General features: G+C 44.6%; 1 protein-coding gene across 2 annotated transcripts in view; it reads left to right on the top strand.

Annotated features, from left to right (window-relative positions):
* Positions 1–4,618: 4,618 nt before the first annotated feature.
* SLC4A4 (solute carrier family 4 member 4) overlaps positions 4,619–21,984 on the top strand; it is a 148,292-nt gene continuing 130,926 nt past the window's right edge. For both annotated transcript variants that reach the window (XM_030947296.1, XM_030947294.1), the window contains exons 1-2: positions 4,619–4,632; positions 11,056–11,182. In XM_030947296.1, coding sequence (XP_030803156.1) covers positions 11,172–11,182 — 11 coding nt within the window. In that variant the 5' untranslated portion in view covers positions 4,619–4,632; positions 11,056–11,171. The remainder of the gene's footprint in view (positions 4,633–11,055; positions 11,183–21,984) is intronic.

Below are 21,984 nucleotides of genomic sequence, written 5' to 3'. Positions count from 1 at the left end.
CTGTGGCAGGTTATCTGCAGCCTGTTCCAGAAAGCTTTACAAAATCTCTGCCTGCCAAGTTTGGGTTGGAAGGAGCAAAGTCATGACCAATTATAAGAATGTTTTTAATTGCTTCGGAGAAAAAACAATACCAAACCCCAAACACACACCCCACTGGCCCCCCAGCTCCTGGGGGATCTGCAAGTGGCTGGCCTGAAGCACACGAAGCTGCAGTTATTTGTATGTAGGACAGACAGCAGCAGAGATGGCCCGAGACTGGTCTGCCTGTGCCTCGGCTTAGCCCTCAGCTCCCGCAGTGCCTCAGCCTTCAGAACCTGTCAGTATTTCCTTTGCTTGCATCTATTCCCAGGCTACCACAAACCAGCATTGTTGTGTTGGCTTTTGCCTCTTAGAGATGCGAAAAGTTTCTGAACTGGTGTCTGCTGTTTGGTGAGGATTGTTGTTCAACATTTGGGTATTGTGACCCTTTCTCTTCCCTTGGATAAGAGATACTCTGATGGAATTGCCTAGGAATGTTTGCTTGTTTTAATCAAGATGGGGAAACAAAATTGGGATGCTGGTTTTTTTTTCCAGTTTGAAAGCAGATTGAAGTACTGATTGGTAGGATTTTAATTGTGATGCAAGTACCTGTGTGAGTAATGGTCTGAATATTGCCTCATTTTATTCTCAGTCCTTGTGGCTGTTTTCTATATAGTGGATTTTAAGTTCTCTTCTAAGTTTACTTAAGTTCATATTCTCATCTCTAGATGCTTCTTAAAACAGCTACCAGTTTTGTAGGTAGAACCTAATTTTCTATAATTTGGTGCCAGTTACTTATTAGTACTGTTTTCTGTTTATTTAAGCAGACTTCATAATAATGAAATTGTGTATAAATATGGTAAGTATTGAATTGGTTTTGTTCTTTTTCTAGTAATTAGATCCTCAGGAATCTCTTTGTGAAATAAAAATGACCCAGGAGAAACTGACTGTGGACTGTTATGCCTAGCCCAGAGAAGTCTGTATGTTTGCAGGAGTAATGAGGTGTATCTTAGGAAAACACAGTGTGCAAGTGCTCTTGCCAAGAGGTTTCAGCATCACCAAGTATATGGACCACTAGGTGTTTTTTTCCAGCTCCCGTTTAGACTCTCTGCGTGACTGTGAGTAAATAAATCACTCTTAGCTTCACTCTTTTTGTCTTTAAAATATTGATATCTCCCCATGCCTTCAGGAGCCTGGAAGAAGGCATTTGTTAAAATGGATATGCTGTTTTGTAGGTCTGAAGTGTGCTATTAAATAATGGAAGGCAGCCCTGGTTTTAGGTTTTGCTCTGTGATGTTCTGATGCCATTGGCCCAGATTCATGGCCAATGGAAGTTATTTATTTGCTTTAGAAGATATTAAAAGCCATCAGTGCAATGTTAGCTGTGTTAGTTCACCTATGAAAATGAAAGCTGTAACTGTTAGTTAGGAAAGGAAACTTAGGAGAAGTTTGGTTTTGAAATACAAACTGATGGCAAAAGTGTGCTGCAGTCCCTGTAGGCTAGTGATAAAGGGGAGAAATCCATGCAGGAATCTGCCACTGGAGGTCATTGTGTCTCAGTCCCTGGGCTGGCTGCAAGAGGAGCATTGGGCTTTAACAGTGAATGGCTGTGGAAAAGCTGAAGACGGAAGAGGTCACAGAACCTCACTCGGCCAGAGGATAAATAGTGCACGGAGTGAGATCAGTCTTGCTCTCTGGCAGGAGGGAGTGGAGTAGAGCAAACCCTCCTGGATTAAGTGAATGACTAGAAAAGGCTGAGCTAGTGGCAGGGGTTTGATCACCAGAAAGCCTTCTGTGCAGCCACCAGCTGTTGATGTGCTGGGAGTGAACATTAGCACATGGATAACGCTAATCCCACTGGGTCTGAGCCATGGCAACTTCAGGGCTGAGCTCTCACCCACACTCAGCCCCCAGCAGGGCTGATGCTGGCAGCCTGCTGCCAAGCAAAACACCTAGCAGCTCTGCTAACTGAGCCTATGCACAGTGCTTACTGTGCCAAAGCAACCTGAACTGGGGGCCCATCTCCAGAATGCCAATTGAAATCTAGTGGTGACAAGGAGTGTGGATTCCCCACTGGGAGTAAGAAGTACAGGGATTTATTTTACCTTAGGAGGGTATAATGGGATGCTCAGAGCCCAAACTGGAGGCTCTTGTGTGCAGGTGACTTTTCTTCTTGGATCTGAGTTTCAGTCCATGGGTATAGAGAATATGAGAGCAGTGTAAATAAGATTGAGGCTGAATGAGGTTGCAGGCTATTGCTCACTTCTTGGATTTCTGCTGACTGCTCTTCACAATGTCCTGGGCAGGCTGGACATGCCATATATGATCTCCAGGAAGTCAAGGTTGTCCAGCTTGCGCCATGGATGTTTGCTGGCTTGTAGTACTGCCTGGCTTTGAAAAAAGCTGTTGGTTTCTGGGAGTTATTTACAAAATATTGCCACTGCAGCTCTTTCAGAGGACATCCTGTGCTTTCTCTTGTCCTGTATTTTGTGCTTTTCTTTCCAATTTCCTTCTAAGTTGTTGTGACTTGTCTTTTAATAACTGCTAGAAACATGATCTCATACAAGTTGTAACAGACAAGTTAAAGCCAGTGTTGCAGCATTTGACTCAGACACAGCCTTCTTGAGCGTGTGGCTTCTGCCCTGCTTCACTTGGCTATCTTCGGTCTTCTAGTCCTCTTCTCTGAGTAATTCTGCTGAGTTAACCCATCTGCTTGCCAGGGCTTTTCCTACCTCCTCCTGGTTTCAGCACCAGCTATGGATGTGTGCTGACTGTGTGCTCTTTTCTCATCGTTCCCTTCAGATTTGCCTCCGCTGCTTTGCTGAAGCCATAGCTGTTCTCTGCTGAGCCTCCACTGCACCTTTGGTGTTGTCCTCGCTGCGACTCATGGCCTTTACCCCGAGCCCTTGGCCCAGCACAGTGGCCTCAGGTCATTGACTGCCTCGTTGGTCAGTCACCTGTGTCCTGCCTGTGCTGTGCCTCGTGAGGAGAGCACCCGCAGTCACAAAGAGCAGGACTTGGCTTTTTAGGTCTCATTGCTGATCTGCAGTGGTGCTGCTTTCCCGAGGGTTTCCTGCAATGGTCCAGTGTAGTTGTGTAGGTGTTTCAGGTGTGCTTGTCCTTGCCAAAGTTTCTTTGCTGTCTCTGCTGTGTATTGTCTAGAGAGTGGGCTCATGTCAACTGACTGAAGAGCTTTTTCCAGTGGGGGTTTTGGTGCAGCTTGTGCTGCTTTAACCAGTCTGGTTCAGGAATACAGCTCTGTTCTGTGGAACTGAGCAGTCTGAGCTGTTGAAGAGTGAAGGGAGATTCCCTGAGGCTAGGAGCTATCAGGCCCTCCATTGTCAGCATTCCTCATGCTGTTGTACATGCGCTTACACTCAGGTTTTTATGGCTAATGAGTGCCCCTGCTATTCTTGGACTTTCAGCTGTGGAGGATAGATTCATCTCACAATTTCAGCTCTTTCCTGCTGAGGTTTACTCTCCCCTTTGACATACCCACGGCTTCTGCACAGGATGAGCCTTTTCCTGGAAGGACAGTGTGACAGTGGTTGTTCCTCTGCTGGTGGCTTCCCAGCCTGTTCAGCATTTTAGGATAGGTGGCACTGAGCTTTGGGGATGTTATGGCACGGTACACTCTCAGAAGGAATTCTTACTGTGTTTGCCAAGTGTCATGGCTGTCCTGCATGCTTTAACTCCTGTGATACACGCTTGCTGTTACTTAGGTATGTAAATAATGGCCTTTGTTGAGATCTCTTAGTGACTTAGACTTAGCCTGTGCCTGCAGTGGGACTGATGGAATTTGTCCATGCCGGAGATGAGTCACTAGCTCTTCCTGTCTGAAAATTTCCTTTTGTCCCAAGGTTGCTCACCCATGATACACTCAAAGTGATAATGCATCTGCATTTTATGTTTTATTGACGGTCTGCACTTGCCAGTTGCCCTCAGATGAGGAACCTCCGTCATCTGGTTGCACTGTTGGCTTTAAAGACTGCTGTTAGCATTGCTTCTGGGATCGCCAGTACAATCCAGCTGGGATCATATTGGCAGGAGGTCAGAAAGCACTGCTGGAAATGTAGCAATTGTGTTTGCTTGTTGTGCAGCACAGGCTGAAGATCTCTGGATCTTTCAAAGCCCTTTTGTGGAACCCTTCCTTTAACCACTTTTGTCATGAATTTTCTGTCTCCGCATTTGCTGCGCTGCCTTTGAGGTGTTTTTGTTTTTCTCATCTCCTCTGCTTGTCTCTGGTGCTGGAATATAAGGCAGTTCTCCTTCCTGGTCTGTCAGCCGCTGCCTACGGACTGAGCCTTTGCATTTCATTTCCCTACACTGGCACCTGTGTTGGATGGGGATACCTGCACTGTGCTGTCATTTCCCCTTCCCAGCTCTGAGCCTGGATATTTAGGCTAAAGTACTGGCTGTTCCCATTCTGATCCTTGTCTCGGGTAACTGTAGTTGCTTCAGGTCCTGGAAGACATTTGTGTAGGGGATTAGATCTGTCCTACGACATTTCCTGCTGGCTGGAATAGGATGTCCCTTGAATGATCTTTTCTTTCAGTAGGAAGCACTTTAAGTCTTGAAATTCAATGTAGACCCTAGAATTCTCGGCCTCTTCATGTAAGTACTGATTTCCACTTCTGCTTCTTGGTTTCAGGATGTTTTGTTTGGGGACTTCTGTTTGTTTTTTTTGGCAGTACAACACCCAAAACCTTTCAGTGCCCTGTCTGATCTGGTTAAAAAATTACAGTATGTAGTTTGGTTTAAGTTTTTGTTATTACTGGGGGTTTACTTTTAAGGGGACTGTGGTCTGTTTATAAAAATGAACTTTAATCTGAAATAATACCCGAACTGTCAGTAATTGCAAGTCCTTGGTTCCAGTGGTGACTGCCTGACAGTGTGAGGTCTTGGACATGTTGCTGTTGTGACCATGAGTCACAGCAGCACCTGTACTGCTGATAGCAAGATGTGCCTTGAGAGCTGGGCTGTGTTTTTAACCTTTTAGCTGCTGTGGAAGTGGCTGGGGAGGATGGCAGGAGCTAGAGGGAAATTGTCAGTTGCTGTTTTTTAAAGAGCAGAGGTTGAGATAGATGTTAAGGGAAATAGACTTCTCAATGAGACAGATGTTGGACGAGGAGATGCTCATATGGTAGAGCTGATTCTCTTCTGATATGGCTCATACAATTTTACTCATCTGGCAGGATATGAGAATGAGATGCCTTGGATTGGATCTTTGGCTCGTGTTCATTATTGAAGCTTCATTTTCAAAGTAGCTCCGCAGAAATCAAACCAAGAAACAGATCATAGAGATGGGGGAGCTTTGAGTCCTTACAGGAAAGAGTGCAGCTGTAATCTGGGGTGAGGCTGAGGTACTTGCAGGGTGGCTTTGAGGTAGGCTCTTTCTAAATAGAATCCATGGAGATCTGTTGTACACAATCCACTTGGGAACGAAGGCTGGGGTGGCTTGGACACACAGGCTGGGGCTGGCAGGGCTGTGCTCCAGCAGGGTCACAAGCACTGGTTCTGCTCCTGCAGCAGTGTGGGCTTTGCACATTGCTGTCATCCAACAGCAGCATTGCATCAGTGCCTCTGCTTTGCACAGTGACAGCAGGCGACTCCCATCCACAGCATGGGGATTTTGGTCCCTCAGTGGTCAAAATGAGGGTTCTTAGCTTTTTTTAGAGGCCCAGGTTAACTGTCAAATTTGAAACTTGTGGGCTACTAGTTTTTAGTGTTGCACTAGACCACTTTTACAGGAGTGAGATGATTTTATGGAACTGATGTCAGCTTTCTGAGAGCTTTCTCTGTTAGCTTTTGCAAATCCTTTGGCCCTTGAAGTTAGCTTGGATGGAACTCTTGCTTTGAACTGCAGTGTGTCTCTCACTGGAATGCCCGAGTGAGGGGTGGGAGCAGGCAGTGACCTGAATACAGCAGAGTACGTCACATAACGTGCCGAGGGAATGAGGTGAGCAGGGACTGGACCAAGCAGGTTTATAGACTTTAGGAGTGAATTGATTGATGGAATTTTACTTCCAGGTTTGGAAGCACAATGCTGAAAGGTCTGCTCAGCAGTGAGGGGTTTTTGTTGTTTCTAAAGGAGGGAAGGATAAAAATGGACCTGTTTTTCTGTAGCTGACAATTATACTGAGAGGTGGGAAATGTCACCTAAAGACATGCCTGAAGAGCTGTTGCAGTGTGTGGAGTTTCCCAGCCATATCTGATGGAAGGGAAGAGGGACAGAGTGGAGGTTAGGAATGTTCCATGCTGCTAACCTGTTACCTTGAGTGATTGCCAAAGCTTCAGCACTCAGAGAGCAGGTGGGTGCTGAGTTCCTGCCTTGCCAGTGACACAGCAAAACCTCTGTGCTGGTTCCTGCTTGCTGGACTTGTAAGGAAGCAACAGTGGCAGAACAAAGGCAAGGGTAAGTCCCTCAAGGAATTTTAATGTTGTTGCTTTTCTCTCTAGAAGGTCTGGATGTCCCAGCCACCTCCCAAGAGAGGTGTTTGGTGTTTTGCTCTGCGTAGATGATGGCTGATGGGGCTGAGGAGGCTTACTGTGAGCCTACTGTGGTGATGAATTCAGTCGTGCTCTGCCACGTCAGCTCCCTGTCTAGACCCAGGGCAGTGCTGCCACTCGAGGGTCGTGTGTGTAGGAAAAGCTCCACTGGTGCTTGTGAGATCAGGCCTTTACATCCCTACAGAGCCAGTGAATAAGAACTGCTTTGAAGGGCATCTACTGATGGTTTTTCTCTGGCAAGTAAACAGGTTAATGACTAAATAAGCCCATTACAAACTTGGCAGCCTCTTTTGTCTTCTGTCTTCTGCTGGCACGGTTGCTTTGGTTAAAAAGCTCTTTCTGTCAGTGCAGGTTTTGCATGGAAAAGCTGGAATAATTTCTTGCAGTAAGAGTTAGTTTTCAGCAGGAAAGGCTGTGCTCACCCTACAAACCCTTTGCTGGCATCGGGCAAGGTGGAGGTGTGCTGAGCTCATGGCGCAGGCTTGCCCCCAGAGCAAGGTCTGGGCACAGCTGTTTATTTGAACTGGGGCTTAGCTAAGCACATGTTGTAAGAGAATGAAGGTTTGTTGTTTTCTTTTCCCCCTGGCACATGGTGTATTGTCAAAGAGGAACCCACCAAGTTAGCCTGTGGTTTTTATGTTTGTTTTCTTAATAGCATCTCCCAGTCAGGAAAACATGCTGAGAAAGGACTTGGGAGAGAGCCATCAGTCCCAAACCTGATGGTGTTTTTGAGGCTCTCATCTCTGTTTCATGCCCTAAATGTGGTGGGGTGAGAGGGAAAGTAATCTCTAATCCAGCTAAACACACCTGACTCCAAACTTGGGTTTGTTTGCTTGAGATTAAGATATGCAGATGAGCACTCTGTCAATGTTTAATGAAAGAGGTTAGGATGGTGGTTTCCTCTGACACTCGTAAATTTGAAATGCTTGTATTTTCCTTTGGATATGAGTTTTGTGGTTTTTCTCTTCCTTTTTCCCTTCTTGGTAACTGAATTCTGCTGGCTTGGACTGCAAGTGCATTCAGTTTTTACAAGTCACTGATGGGAGATGGAGAAAGGAGATGTTTAAGGTACCATTCAGCTGCTCAAAAAAAGTGTGTGTCTAGAGTTCTTTTCTGTGAGAAAGTTGATTTCACCCTGCAGGCAGGTTCTGCTCTGGAAGGAAGGGGCATCAAGGAGACTTTTAGTGCTTTGGAAGAAAAGAACTGGGAATGTAAAACCAGTATTGTTGGGATAGTAAGATGAAAAATATACTGCAAATATAAATAACACGGAGAGAAACAGCCTCTGTGAAGTTGGCATTGCTCTAATATTGAGAGATCCATTTCACCCCAGAGCTCTTTGCTTGTCTGCTGTCGGTAAGGAATTGGGCATGTTTAGATGTTACCTAAGAAAAGGAAACGGTGTTATGACTTCCTTGTGAGGAAGGCATTTGGTTATAATTCATGTAGAGCAGGGAGTGTTTCTCGAGGCTGGTGAAAATCTCCACCCCAGCCCCACTGCTGATTTCTTCACTTGTCCTGACTGCTGTTACAAATTGCTTGCCACGGCAGTGTGCTCCTTGCCTCTGGCAGCGTGTTGCACAACCTCATCTCCAGGGATTTGCAGCAAATGTTCTGATTAAATTGGGCATCAGTGTTCATCTATTTGTTTTTTTTTAAAGCTGGATGTGTGATACATGTTTTGAGTGGCTGAAAGAAGTTAGGAGGCAGTAGAGAGTCATTAAAAGGTTATTTAAGAACTTGAAAGTGGCTTTGCTGAACTCTGGAATTCTTTTGATAGAACAGGCCACATCAAAACATTCTCTAGTAGAGCTTGGGGCTGATCACAGATTGGCTCGAGTGAATGAGTTTCCCACACACTAATGGCACAGAATTTATTATTTATACACAATTGTATTTGCTAAGAAATTAAAAATTTCCTTGTCTTTTTTTGCTGCAAAGGGAGCCTGCACCCTTTGTAATCTTCTTCTGCAACTCCATCCTCCTGAATCATGGAATCAAGGAATCGTGTGAGTTGGAAGGGACCTTAAAGATCATCTTCTTTCAGCCCCTGCCCTGGGTAGGGACACCTTCCATTATCCCAGATTGTTCCAAGCCTTGTCCAGCCTGGCCTTGAACACTTCCAGGGATGGGGCAGCCACAGCTTCTCTGGGCAGCCTGTGCCTCCCCAGTCCCACAGGGAATATATTCCTTCCTGATACCTCTTCTAAACCTACCCACTGCCAGTATTTTCCTTATTTTCCATGACTTGGTGGCTTTGCTTGACATGTTCATGGAGTTTGGCTTCTGGGAGTGGAGGGGTTCTATTTAAATAGCGATGGTGTGATGGTCCCAAGTGTGGAATTTGCCAAGAGACTCACTGAACCCTTCCTCACAACAGGTTTTTCTTCCTTATATTTATAGGTTAACTGGTGTAACTGGGATTTGGGTGACTCACGAGTAACTCCACCAGCTGTTTGGGTATTAGCTGGAAAGGAGCAAAAGGAGCTTCCTTCCATGAGATTCTCACCAAGTTTACTGTGTCATTTGAGGTTTGCTGGGCAGATGGTGGTTTCGTATGACTTACTATTGGGTTTATTTTCCATAATGATTTGGGAAAGCTAATTGTTTTTTCCTCCCAGTCCAGGAATGATTGCTCATTCTTTCCCATCACTGAGGCACTGATTGGAAATAGGCAAAGATTTCACAACTTTTTGAAGCCAACTGTGCTCTTTCCCTGCTGAGAGCCCTCCAGCACTCTCCTTATCTGCCCTACAAGGAAGATGCAGCCTGTGTTGACATGCTTCATTTATTTCTCCCTCTGACTCAATGTAACCTGGCGCAGCCCAGGACCATTCTTGACTCTCACTAGAGGCCTGTGTGTGATGTGGCTTAAGCCCATGTCCTGCTTGTGACGGTGGTCACAAGGGTTTTTGGGGTGAAGGAAGAGACGAGATGGGGTCCATGATCAGAGGCTTGATTTATTATGTTATGATATATACATCTATTTAAACTATACTAAAAAGGAAAAGAAAAGAGAGTTTCCAGAAAGCTGCTAAGCTAAGCTAAGAAAAGTAAAGTAAAGAATAAATAACACACAAGCTGGCCTTGGCAGACTCCGCAAGCCAGCTCTGCTGTGACTGGTCATTGAACCAAAACTTCTACAGGAGACCAATCACAGACCCACCTGTTGTGTTCCACAGCAGCAGACAATCTATTCTTTGCATCTTGTTTCTGGGGCCTCAGCTTCCCAGAAGGAAAAAATCTTAAAAAAAGGATTTTAGTGAAAAGGATGTCTATGACACCTGCTGTCATCAGGAGATGTCACCTCACTCTCCTGACACCTCTCTCTGTAAACTGTCACTCTGTTTTCTCAGTGATGCTTGGATTTGAAAAGGAGCAGGGCTTCTAGACTCCTGACAGATTTTGCCACATCCTGCATCGGTTTTAGCAGCAGCTTCAAGGTTTAATCGTGTCTGGGGAAAAAAGTGCCCGCAGTATCTAGCCAGAGTGTGCAGTCACAGTGATTCCAAACACAGAGTATTGCTCTGAAACACACACAGCACAGTTACTGCTCAGCAATCCCTGCAGCTCATTATGGCTTTGGGTTTTGCTGTCTCATGGTTGCCGTTCCTGTAATCTTTTAGCAACCGGGATCTGGGTTTTGCCTTTCTTCTTTGGGAAGATTCTCTGAGGTTTTTCTGTCTAACAGGCTGGCCTGCCCAGCCCAGGTGGCTGAGGGCCAGCGGGTGTCAGTGTGCCCATGTAAGGCCAGTTTTACTGTGTAGATTTGGAAGGGGGGTCCTTACAGTACCCATTGTCGTGGCAAAAGCCTGGCTCTCTACCCAGGCCATTGCCAACTCCAGGAAATCCTGGAAATTCCTGAACTGATACACTGGTCTTTCTGAGAATTGTCTGTGGTGCTCAGCTTCAGGATTTCCCAGCCTTGCCCACAAATTAAACAGTTCTGGGGGTGTGTTTATGTGTTGTGGGGCAGTTTGCTTGTTCTCGCTGCCTACTGCAACCTTGTCTTTGACTTTTTCCTTTCTCCCCTGAGTGTGGTTTAGAAATGGACTGGCTGATGCTTTAATGATGGCCAAAATAGCTTTAGCCTCAGTGGTCAAACCACCTGATTTTATCCACCTCCTAGAGAGTCCTTCCTCCCTTTTCCACTCGTTAGCGGATGGAGGTGTTTGGTGGATAAGCAAGGCTGGACAGGAGCAGAAGGCTGAAAGCTTGTGACACAATAACCAACTAAGTGCCTTCTTCAAGTCCCACAGTTGCCTGCCTTGGCTACAGAGAGAAAAAAACCCTTGTTGCTCTGTGCTAACAAGCTGGTCTGGTGTCCTGGTGGGAATGCACCTGCAGCAGAGTCTCAGGGCCTGCACAGCTAATTGAGATGTTGGAAGCTGAAGCCTGGTCCAGCCTGGCTCAGCCCCACTGCTGACTGTTTCACCCAGAAACTAACAGTCCTCTTGTTGCAGCGTGGCCCTGGCCTTTTCAGAGGCCTTTGGGCACAGGACAAATAATCTATTTTGTTTGTTCTAGGCGCCCCTGCAGCTCCTGGTATGGCCAGCAATATCTGAGACTCTCCCAGTCCTCCATTGTGCATTGCTTTGAAGCTGAAAAGGGACTTGCTCCAGAAGCACAAGGAAGGAGCAGAAATGCATCACAGGTAAGGGGGGGGAGTCCATGGCTACAGCTGTGGTGGATCTTTCTGCCTGAGCCACACCCAGTGTGCATTTCAGCAGGACACATGACTTAATATTTTAGTTGGGCCCTTGTAGCTTATGGTTATATGACGGGAAGAGAGGAAAAATATCAACTGGTTCTCTGGTGTCAAAGTAAACAGACATTGTCCAGTGTTTTTGGAATGGGGCTGAGTAAGTGTGGCCTGGGCTGGTGGGAAAATATCTTGTGGGAAGAACCTCTGAGGTCCTGCAAAGCTAAGGGAAAGTGGGATTAGACTCTCAGGTTCTTCCATGCCTGAGTAATGCCACAGAAGAAAGGGAAAACTGGTCCCTGCCGAGTGTGAGATGTGGTGTTAACAACAGGACACTGCTGCTGTTACAAAGGGTTTAACTTGGAGACCTGTCAGCAATTAATTACAGATGGCTTTTAAAACAGTCTTTTTTTTAGATAAAGAACATGTTATTATTAAATCTGCACTTACCTTCACAAGCTCAGGAATTTTTAATGTTTGGATTGGTTGCAGAGGCAATTTAGCACCTAAATCCCTTTAGAGATGAGATCACGCCAGTTCTTTCCACAACAAGTGTACAGTATTTATTTCTGCTTTTTATACAACTGCCATTTTTTAAAATTGTCTTTTGGCTCAGCTACTTAAAGCCAACCTCTCTTATTGCCACAGCGTTCTGACTGTGCCTTCTAATTATAAGGCACCCAGGAGGAATTCAGTCTAACACTGTCTTCCTTCAACCTGTTGTTACATCATCCACAGAAAGATCAGAGAGATAACCCTTTGTCCCAGGTAAATTAGAGCAAGTGGAACAGCAGAAGCAAGCTGGCATTACTCCTTCCCAGAAACACTGTGAGGGTACACTAGGGAGAGGATTGTCTGACCTCAGAGCAGACTTGCCTTCTGGAGGGAGGACATGGCCCACTGTTCCAGGCTTTGGAGCAAAATGGTCCCAGAAACAGTGAGGTAGAAACAATGATAGCTCCAAAACTCACACTGCTATTTAACATGCCCTTTCTCACTCTGGTTTCTGGAGCTGCTGAGGAAGTGTGCTGGCTCTAAGACATCAGCAGTTTTGCTTGGAATGATCTGTATTAAGTAATGACTTGAAGGGCTCAGGAGAATACACAAGGGATGGGTATCTGGGGGAAGCAATCTCGTGCTGTCTGAAAGCAGACCTGTAACATTTCAGAAATTACTATCGGTTTTGGATGTCCATGTTGGGGTTTATCCCCTTTAATACAAAGGCCCAATTTCTAATGGGAAATAATCTGCATGATGGAAACTGGGGGAGCTGAAGCACCTTGGAGTTTCTGATAGTCTCCAAAGGAGCACATGCAAAATGAATTCACGGCTCTGGTAAGTGTTGGCTGGAGAAGGGACCACTGGATGGAGCTCTCGTCCTGTGGTTGGCCACCACTGGTTACCTGAGAGGCTTGACCTGTACCGGTGAGGAGCTCCGCAGGAAATCCACTCTTTGAACAAGGTAAGGGTCTAGGATTCCAGTCTGATAGCACGGTGGTGACATGTGATAACGCTGTGTTGCTTTATGAGAAACCCAGACCTCCTGGTCAAGAAGGGAAAAATCAAGCAGTGTGATTAGCTGTGAGAATGTGGGAGACCACATTCATCAAGGTGGGCAAACAGGTATGGCCACCACCAGTCTGGAAAAAACCCAAGTCTGAAAGGTGCCAGGTGAAGATTTGGTCTAAACTGGTGGCTCTGAGCTTTCAGAGCCAAATGCTTGTGGTTGCAAATAAGCTGCTCACCAAAATCTACAGTTTTCCAGATGTAAGGGGGTAATAAATCCAGAAGGAAAGCTACATGTGTGCGCAGCTCACGTAGTTACTGACATCAAAACTGAAGCATTTCAGAGAAACATGATCCTGTCCTCCCATGGAGATGCCTGGTCCAACTTCATTCCAGTTGTTGGCTGGAAGGAGCAGAATTGCAAGGTTCAAGTCTCAGGATTGCTGAGGCTGACACTGTTGGGAGTGGGGATTGCAGGGAGTGAGGGGTCAGAGAAGGTCATGTGAATGTGTTTGGCTGTAGGTGATGGTTTGAAGCTGTGTCGTGAAGGAAAGTGCTTTTAGCAGAAAGATTTCCAAATGGTGTTTGCCCTAGTTTTCTGACAAAGATGTTGGTCAAGAGGGGATTTTAATATGATTAGTGCTTACAGGCACACAGTCTGAAATAGCTTAAAGGCTTGACCTTTTCTTCTTTCTATAAGTGAAGAAGAGGAGGACACTTCTTCAAAACTTACTGAAAACCTTCACTACTGAAGGCTTTTTTTAAAAAAAAAGATTGTGTGTTGTTTGACTTGACTGTTGGCTTCCTTGAACTGAAACAGACTATTTTATGTCATTTTATCTGCCTTTTACCATGCATTTAATACAGGGCCTTTGGTAGTTGCCTGCCTGGTTAGGAGTTAAAAGTACAAGTGAAATAGTGCTTATGATATACTGTGTATTTTTAAGACGTGGAGTTTTTTCAGAGGAAGGAATTAGAATTGGAATGCTTCCAAAATCCAGTTTTAATAAAGTGTATGTGAGTTCAGAAAGGAAAAATTCCTTTCTTTTCACTTGGTTGCTCTTCTCATAAAGAGTTTGGATCTGTGTGTATGTGCCTACACATGTGCATATGTGTGTTGCATCAGCACTTTGGGCACAGGTTTAGGATACTGCTGGTGGGATTTCTGGATTGTAAAATCACCTGTCAGAATACCTTGCTTTAAGGAGTGTGATTTGCCTCCTTTGTTTATTTTTGTTCACCGGTTTGGGATAATATTTGCAAATGACTTGTTTCCAAAGAAAATGAAGTGTTTACTGCAGAAATTTGAGTGTGGCTCAGGGTTGACTGAGATGTACCATTTCAGGTGTAGTTATGCATCCAGCACTTTGTTTCCTCTGCCTGCAAAAAGGAAGAGGAAAAATAGATCCCTACAACTGCAAAAAGTGCCAAGGATGTCACAAATGGCTGGTTTGCCCCCTGTCATTCAGGGGAGAGCTAACCCTGCCCTTCCAGCTCACAGTCCTGGCAGTCCTTGTTAAAAATTCCTGACTTGACCATTCAAAGCCTTCCTTATTCATGTCTGTGCAAGGATTATTAGGACAACTATTGGGAGCCAATGGTAGCCAGTGCTGATAGCACAGCTGAAAGTAAACAGTGACATGGTGCAAGGTGTCGCTCTATTGAGGCTTTTAGAGTGTGCTCCCAGCTGTTCTACCTGCTTGGTGCTGTTTGGACAGAACAAGGCTGAGTTCCCTGTTTTGTGCTGGTCGTGGGCCACACACTGGCCTTCCTGTCCCAGCAGGAACTGCCTCCCAAACAGCTCCCCAGGGCTTGGGTTGCTGGCTGTGGGTGATGAGATGCTGCTGGGAGAGGGGTAAGGAATTGAAAGAGGATGTGGGTCACATTTTTTTTCAAGCTCTTTGTGGCATATGCATTATGTCATGATGCCTCTGGAAAAGTAAACAGCACTTCAGGTTTAGTCATGCCCTGTGCTTATTATAGTCCTGCTGAGGGATTCCAGCCACTTGCCAAGTGCCAGTGCCTAGCACTGGATAGGCATCCCAGCCACAGAGCCATCTGCCTGGTGGGCTGGGAAGATCCTCTGGCAGCTGCTGGAGATGCTGGGTTGGGAAGAGCTGATGCACACAAATGACACACTAATCCCAAGTCGGAAAAGGGGGGTGATGCCAGCCATGCGGGACAGGGATTTCTGCCTGGCAGGTGTCTGCAGACCTGCTGGCTCCCCAGAACACTTCCTCTCCTTCTGCCAGTGCTGGCCTCGTGTTCCCAAATTAGCCAACACTTGGGCAAAGCGTGAATAGAAGTCACATAGCTGAGAATCTAACTGTGCCCTGCCTAGGTGCGTGGGAGGGTCATGGGGAAGGTTAACACGGGGCTTTCTGCTGTGTAAGCTGCAGGAAAATTCTTCTGCCCAAATTCATGCTTGCTTGCTTGCTGAGCTTTGACTGCAAGAAGAGTGAAGAGAGCACATGAGAAAGCTCTCCAGGGAATGAGCAGCAGGATGGGCTTAGGAAGGACAGAGTGCTGTGCTGAAGTTTGATTTTTAGCAGCTGATATCTTCTAATATGAAGTTGCAGCCCAAAAATGTAGAGACAGAATATAAAAATACAGCAGTGAAAGTGACTTTCCATGCTAATGGCTAATTTTTTTGCTTTCTGTTTTTAACTCTGCTCAGAGTTAGCTTTGAATCTACTTACATGATGAGAACATCAGCACTGCCTGGTTTTGAGAATCATTTAAATGCAAGCTGAGGTCTATTTCTGCAAGCGTGATGCAGAGCACTCTCACCAAACCGTTAGAATTTCCTGCTAATTGTGGTGTTTCATTTCTGGCCAACTGCATTCCAGAATGGCCTCTCTCTAATGTGCTATTTACTGACTCTATTTCAGTAGATAAACTCCTCAGCTTAGCAATAGGAAATTTCTCTTCCTTGCACAGTGTTCTAAAGCCTCTTTAAACTAGACAGAAATCTATAGGCTAATGTGGTAATTTTGATTTATTAACTTGAGGTAAGTATAAACTCTTCCTGTTGGAATGTTGACAATGTTTGGCATTGAATGGAGATGCTGGCGCATATTGTATGGGAGGCCTGAGATCTGTAATAAATACAAAGGCCATAGATATTTAAGGTGTATTACATCCCATCCTACCTTTAACACATCCTTTAGTACCATTTAATGGGAAATAACTTAGAGGAGATCTAGGAAAACAGCTTAAAATGAATCTGTGATGCTCTGTTTTCCACTTGTGAAAAATGGAAATAAGGTGTTAAGGCAATGCAGACCAGCTTGGTACTCCCTGCAGGGTTGGATTTGTCAGCACATGCTTCACACAGAAACAGCTGACCTGACCCAGACCTGGGTCTTGAGCTGAGGCTCAAGGCAGTGGTCGTGCTGAATGGCAGAGGGGGGCTGCCCCCCAGATTGGGGGTACCTGGAAGGCCACGCACCCTCCCTCACACAGCCCAGCCTGTCTCTGGCTTCATGGTTCACAGTCCCTCAGAGCAAGGGACACCTTCCACTAGCCCAGGTTGCTCCAAGCCCTGTCCAACCTGGCCTTGGACACTTCCACACTTCCAGGGACGGAGCAGCCACCGCTTCTCTGGGCAACCAGGGCCTCACTACCCTCACAGGGAACAGCTTCTTTATAATATCTAACCCTTCCCTGAGTGCATCTGAAGCCATTTCTCTTGTCTTGTCACTTGTAAAAATTGCTTTCTTGTTTAGAGAACGTGTCTCCTTCAGTGTTTTTTTGAGAGTTTAAAGTGGAGCTTTCTAACAGGAGGGAAAAGGCAGCCAACAGGTCCTTAGCACTGGAACTAAGTTTGCTCTTTCCAGTGGAGAAGGAAGTTCCCATTGTTTCCCTGTCTTTATTGGTTTGAAGGGCTGAATGTGGTCAGAGTAACTGTTAAGTGGAAAGCAAGGGTTTCCTAACATGAGAACCAAGTCTTTCCAGCCCTTAGAATTCCACATCTGTAGGCTGTGGTGGTGGAGATGTAGCTAGGAACACCAAGAGCCCTGTTTTCAGATTCCTCAGCTTTTGTCTTCTTCCAGTGAGTCAATATCTATTTCTGTGTGAAAAACTGTAACATGAAACACCTTAAAAGCACTGATCCCTACAACAATAAACAATTAAAAGGAAAAATGGAATCCTTCCTCCAGCAGAAAATCAGAGCCAAACTGCACTTCCAAGGAAGATCGTTTTGTGATGTCCTTGATAACAGTAATAACAATAAAGGTCACGAGAGCTCTGCCATCCTGAGCCGTGATGTTGCTTGCTCAGACAAGTGGCCCCTGCTGAGACGCAGATCAGGTACATCTGATAATGGGGATGGAACAACCGTGTTTATTTTTGAAATGTGTCAGAGAACCTGTTTCTGGTCCTTGCTCTTCTCTAACAGTCAGGTGTTTATTTACATGGTCGGAAGCTCCAGGGCTTCTCCCGTAAGAAGGAGTTTATGTATCTGAACAGTTCGTACCTTTCCTTCCCCTTTGTGTGCTGATGGCATAAGATCTTAGAATGGAAGATGGAAGGGGAATGGGATATTCCTTATCTGAGATTATACTGTTGCCAGAAAGAATGGTTTCACCCTTTGTTTCTTAGCAAGGAATTAAATTGTAAATATTGGTGGTGTGAAATCTAATTTTGGGAGGCTATTCCCATATTATATAGTATGACAATGATGCAGTGGACATAGAAATCTGTCAGATTATTTGTAGGATGATCAGGAGTGCATTTTTTACTTTGTGTGCCAATCCACATTGAAGAAAGTAAATCAGGAATCTCATGGGTGGCCTTACCCTGTGAACCAAGTGTGCTTTGAAAAATGAAATGGGTGAACGTGTGTGTGCCTGGTTATTTTGCATATTTGAGCCTTTCTGTTTTAAAATCTTAGCAGCTAATTTGAAAATTGATTGAGAGCACTGCATTTTCATTTGTAATACAGGCAATATAAATATAGAAGTCAATGACCTATTCAAACAAGTCAAATTAAGTAGCAGCAGGAAATCTGAATATACTGGTGAAGTCTCATATTGCAAAACCTTCACTTCTCTTGTTGGACATGAGAAAATGACTGATGATGTGTAAATTGGAAAAGATCTAGGGAAGAGACACCATAAATAGAGACCAGACTTTAGGCAAGCCCTTACAGAGTGAGGGACAAAGACACTGGATTACAAAGTCAAAGTTCAGGATCTCTCCTAGAGCCCGCAGGAAAGACTCAGGGACCCTTCTGTAAACAGAGGCTTGTGCAGGGATTGTGAAGCACATGGTTCAGTTGCCAAGGGAGAGGGAATATGCTGTTTAGCAGTTGATGGGACTTTACCAGGAAAGGTTACAAAACTGCCAAGTCAGGACACTTTTGTACTTTTAGGCACTTCTCCGTATAAAACCAGACAGGCTGTTGTTTTGACACTTCAGGAATGCTTGGTCACAGAATAAATGTGGGTGCTAAACATTACTTAAGCCTTTTACCTGCCTGCATGGTATGGTAAGAAATGCCTGAATTGCTCTGCTTGCTTCCTGTTCGGGGGCACAGGAGGGAGCTCAGGCAGCAGCTGCCCCAACTGCAACACTTGGGGACTTAGCTGGAGGAATTTGCTTTTGTGTTCTCCTGTACTACCTCGGGGGTCTTTGAACATGGTTTTCTTTATGACTCTGAGAAGCTCTTTTGAATCCAAGTCCCAAGGTTTTGGGTTTCCCTTTTACTGAAGGTATTCAGTCCAAGGAATGTGGTGGACACATTGAAGTTTTCTTTGGTGTAGTTGCCATGCAGCATTTTCTGCTCCGATTTGTAAGTGCCACTGCATGAGTGTCATGGTTGAGGTTGTGGGGGTTGCAGTGCATGGGACACATTCTCACTCCTTCCTGGTATTCACTAAAACCAGTGGACTCAAAATAAATAATGTTCAACTGCTCTAATTTTAGCATAAAATTAAGATAACTTGTTAGCCAGCATTATTGTTCCAGAGACCGTAACATTGTCCAAGAAACCAGCAGGACTCATGGGCACGTTCTGCTGGAGAGTTTTCACACAATATCCACCATACACTGTTGTCTGTTGCTATGAAACAATCTGAGAAGATCAAATGGTGGATAAACATTGCATAACTCATCAAAGAGATCAAGTAAGGTGTAGAGATAAGGATGGAAGTAATTGTGGCACTAGCAGAGACTTGGGGAGGGGTAGAGAGCTGAGGCTGGAATCAGCATTGAAGCCACATAGGCAGGAAGGAGCAGACATCCTAGTTAAAACAGCAGTGAAAGTTCTTGTAGGAAGCTCCATGCCTGGTACTTCAGTCTGACCTCGTGGTGTCTTAGAAGGATTTCTTCTTTTTTCCATGCAAAGGAATCAGAAAAATATTTCTACAAAAAAATTCATGGGAAATATTTAAAAATTTGAATAATTTTTCTTACTTTGTTCCATCTTGTTGCTTAGTTAGGAGCTTCTTCATCCTAAAAGAACGACTGCTGTCTTTGTAATGATGTTTTTTATAACATGAATATTCCACCATGCCACAGCATCCAGGCTGACAACATAGAGTTGTCTTGGCTTACCAAATCACTCCAGACTCGTGCTTCTTTCATGTGTTTATGCAGATTTATTAAGTCCATTCTTGTCATCCCTTAGCAGAAGAGATCAAACAGAAGATAAACCACTCATGCCTGCAGCAGCATTCCTGCGTTGGCCAACTGCCTATTCTTCTTTTTCCAGAGGCACATTACTGCATCGCACCCAGGAAAAGGGCTCTGGTAAAAAGTTTAACTTTGCTCTGTGCTCTCAGGGTCATCAGAGAGAGAACCTGGCAGGTTGGCAGAAGTGGGGGGATTTTCCAGCAAGCTATTTGTTAAATGGCCATGGAAAATGTCTGACCACTCAAAGGGAAGGAGGATGGAGTAATGCCAGCTCTTTGGTTGATGAGTAAGAAAAAGCTTCGGCAGGTTTTTCAACTTGGTGTTAGCAAAGAATTTCAAGTGATTTCAAGAGAAACGGATTCTTCCACTGATTTCACTGGATGCCAACTCTGACTTGGAGATAATGTTTACTAAATTGAGGTAAAAACTTCCCTGTTTTCAATACAGGAAGGAGGAGAAAGATCCTGTTAAAAAGAACTGCAGAGACCATTTCAGAGCTTTTGTTTCTGGTGACCTCTTAATAATGCACAGCAGGACAGAAAGAAGCAGTGGTCAAGTTCCCTGGCTTCAGACAAATGAATCCTATTTTCTGAGGCTGGGCTACTTCAGCCCGTGACATTCATGGCACGTAACATTTTATAGGCTTCCGGTGGCAGTTCTACAAATGTGACAATGGGGTGTCAGCTCCGAGAGGAAGGAGCCTTTTTCATGTCTTTGCATCCCAGATAAATCCCCTTGTGTTTTGAGTTTTGGCATCTTCAGCAGATTACTCATGCAAAAGTGTGAGGGGAAATACTACAGAGCTAATTATAATCACTTTTAATTAGATCCTGCAGCAACCCCTGCAAGAAATTTTAAGTGAGCCATGCGCACACTCTGTGAGATGAGTGCTGCTTTGCAGCTAAACCCATAGAATCCTGGGATGGTTTGGGTTGGAAGGGACCTTAAAACTGATCTGATTCCAAGCCCCTGCCATGGGCAGGGACATGTCTCTCTGCAGCATGTAGGTATGGCCCCAAACCATAAAGCACAAAGAAGTGTTGGAATACATGGACCTGTAAGTGTTCTGCTGATATTTGGGAGCTTGGTGAGGCAGCTAACAAAGCAGGAATTTTTGATTAAACTCCTGTTGACGCAAGAGTGGGAACCATTTAAAATATCCACTCTGTATCCTGAATGTGAAATCGTTCTTAGAAAACTGTTATATAAAAGGTCTCCCAAAATTACTTGCTTAAACAATGTGTCCATTCCGTGCCTCCTGTAGTACTAGCAACAGGAGTGAGTGGTGTTATTCCTGTGAGGCAGGTGTTGGACAGGATGTATGGACATGTGGTTAGCTGTAAGTCTCCCATGTCTCTTCTTCATGTGATTTCCTCTGTCACAAAGGAAGTGCTAAAAGAAATAATTTTGTAACTGAAGAACCAGATGATTTGTTGTTGTTAACAGGAAAATTCTCAAAATTAAAATGAGCCTTCATTTTGAAAGCCTTGAACTTGTAAATGGATCAATTGAGCCAAGTTTTCCAGGAAATAAACTTGGACCTTTAAGCTCAGCACTCCCTCTGGAATGGGTGAAATGCAGGGCTGTGGGTGCTCTCCCTTCACTTCAAGGACTGTTGTGCTTGTCACTTTTCAGGCTCCCTGAGAAGGAAGCTCTCCTGTCTTCTCATTTGTGGAGATCAAAGCATGGAGAAGTTTAAGAAACCTGAGCAGGGTTCTGGGTGAGTCAGTGGTGTTTTCTGAAATTCAAGTCAGAGTCTTTAACCCTGGTCCCACTGGCAAATCAACCAAGAGGGAAGTTAATAAGAGAAAGAAGTTAATTCCTTTCTTCTTTGGTTTTCAAAATGCCTTCAAAGAGGATTTTAGGATCTTTCTTTAGGATCCTCATTCTACAGACAGCAGCAAAACTGTTCTTCTTTGAATTTTTTTTCCCTTCTTTCCTCACTGTGTTCATTCTGGGGCTTGTCTTGTGTTGCATTAATATGTAGATGGGATTCACTTTCTTCATATAGAAATGCTAAATCGTTATTGTACAGACCATATTTCATAGGATTATCAGAAGGCACTATGTCAGATCTTATTGGTGGACAGTATATTTACACTTCATTTATTGGTTGTACATGGAATTTTGCATGTCTATCGAACTTCTGTATTTATAGTTAGTTTACATGTTTTTTTCGACTGATTTTCATGAGACAGGTCTTATTGTTTATGCAGGTGCTAGTTGTTTTTCACCTAAGAATAAGGTGTTATGTTGACAAGCTTTCATATTAAGATTGTTTTGCATGAGAACTTGTAAATTACTCAGCTATGCTTAGAAGAAATGGCAGGCTAGCTATAAATTTAACAGAGCAGGCCTGATTTGATGAGTCCTTTCTTTTATAATTCTTCTGTCTGTCCACGACAGTCTTGGTTTAAGACAGGCTCTGCACAGGTTTAACCAATACCTTTCCACCAATAAGGAAGCAATACAAGTGAAAAAAATTGGTTTCCTAACGAGAGGATCAGCAACAGGCAGAAAGTAACAGTAAGTAAGTGCTAGATACAGAATTGCTAAACCTCAGAACCCCAAGAGAGAGAGACCTGAAGTGGCAACATGTTCTCTTGAGA

This window comes from Camarhynchus parvulus, chromosome 4 (assembly GCF_901933205.1).
Source record: "Camarhynchus parvulus chromosome 4, STF_HiC, whole genome shotgun sequence".
In the NCBI taxonomy this organism is placed as follows: Eukaryota; Metazoa; Chordata; class Aves; order Passeriformes; family Thraupidae; genus Camarhynchus; species Camarhynchus parvulus.
The sequence above is the reverse complement of the archived record's forward strand: the minus strand, read 5'-3'. Positions and strand labels throughout refer to the sequence as shown.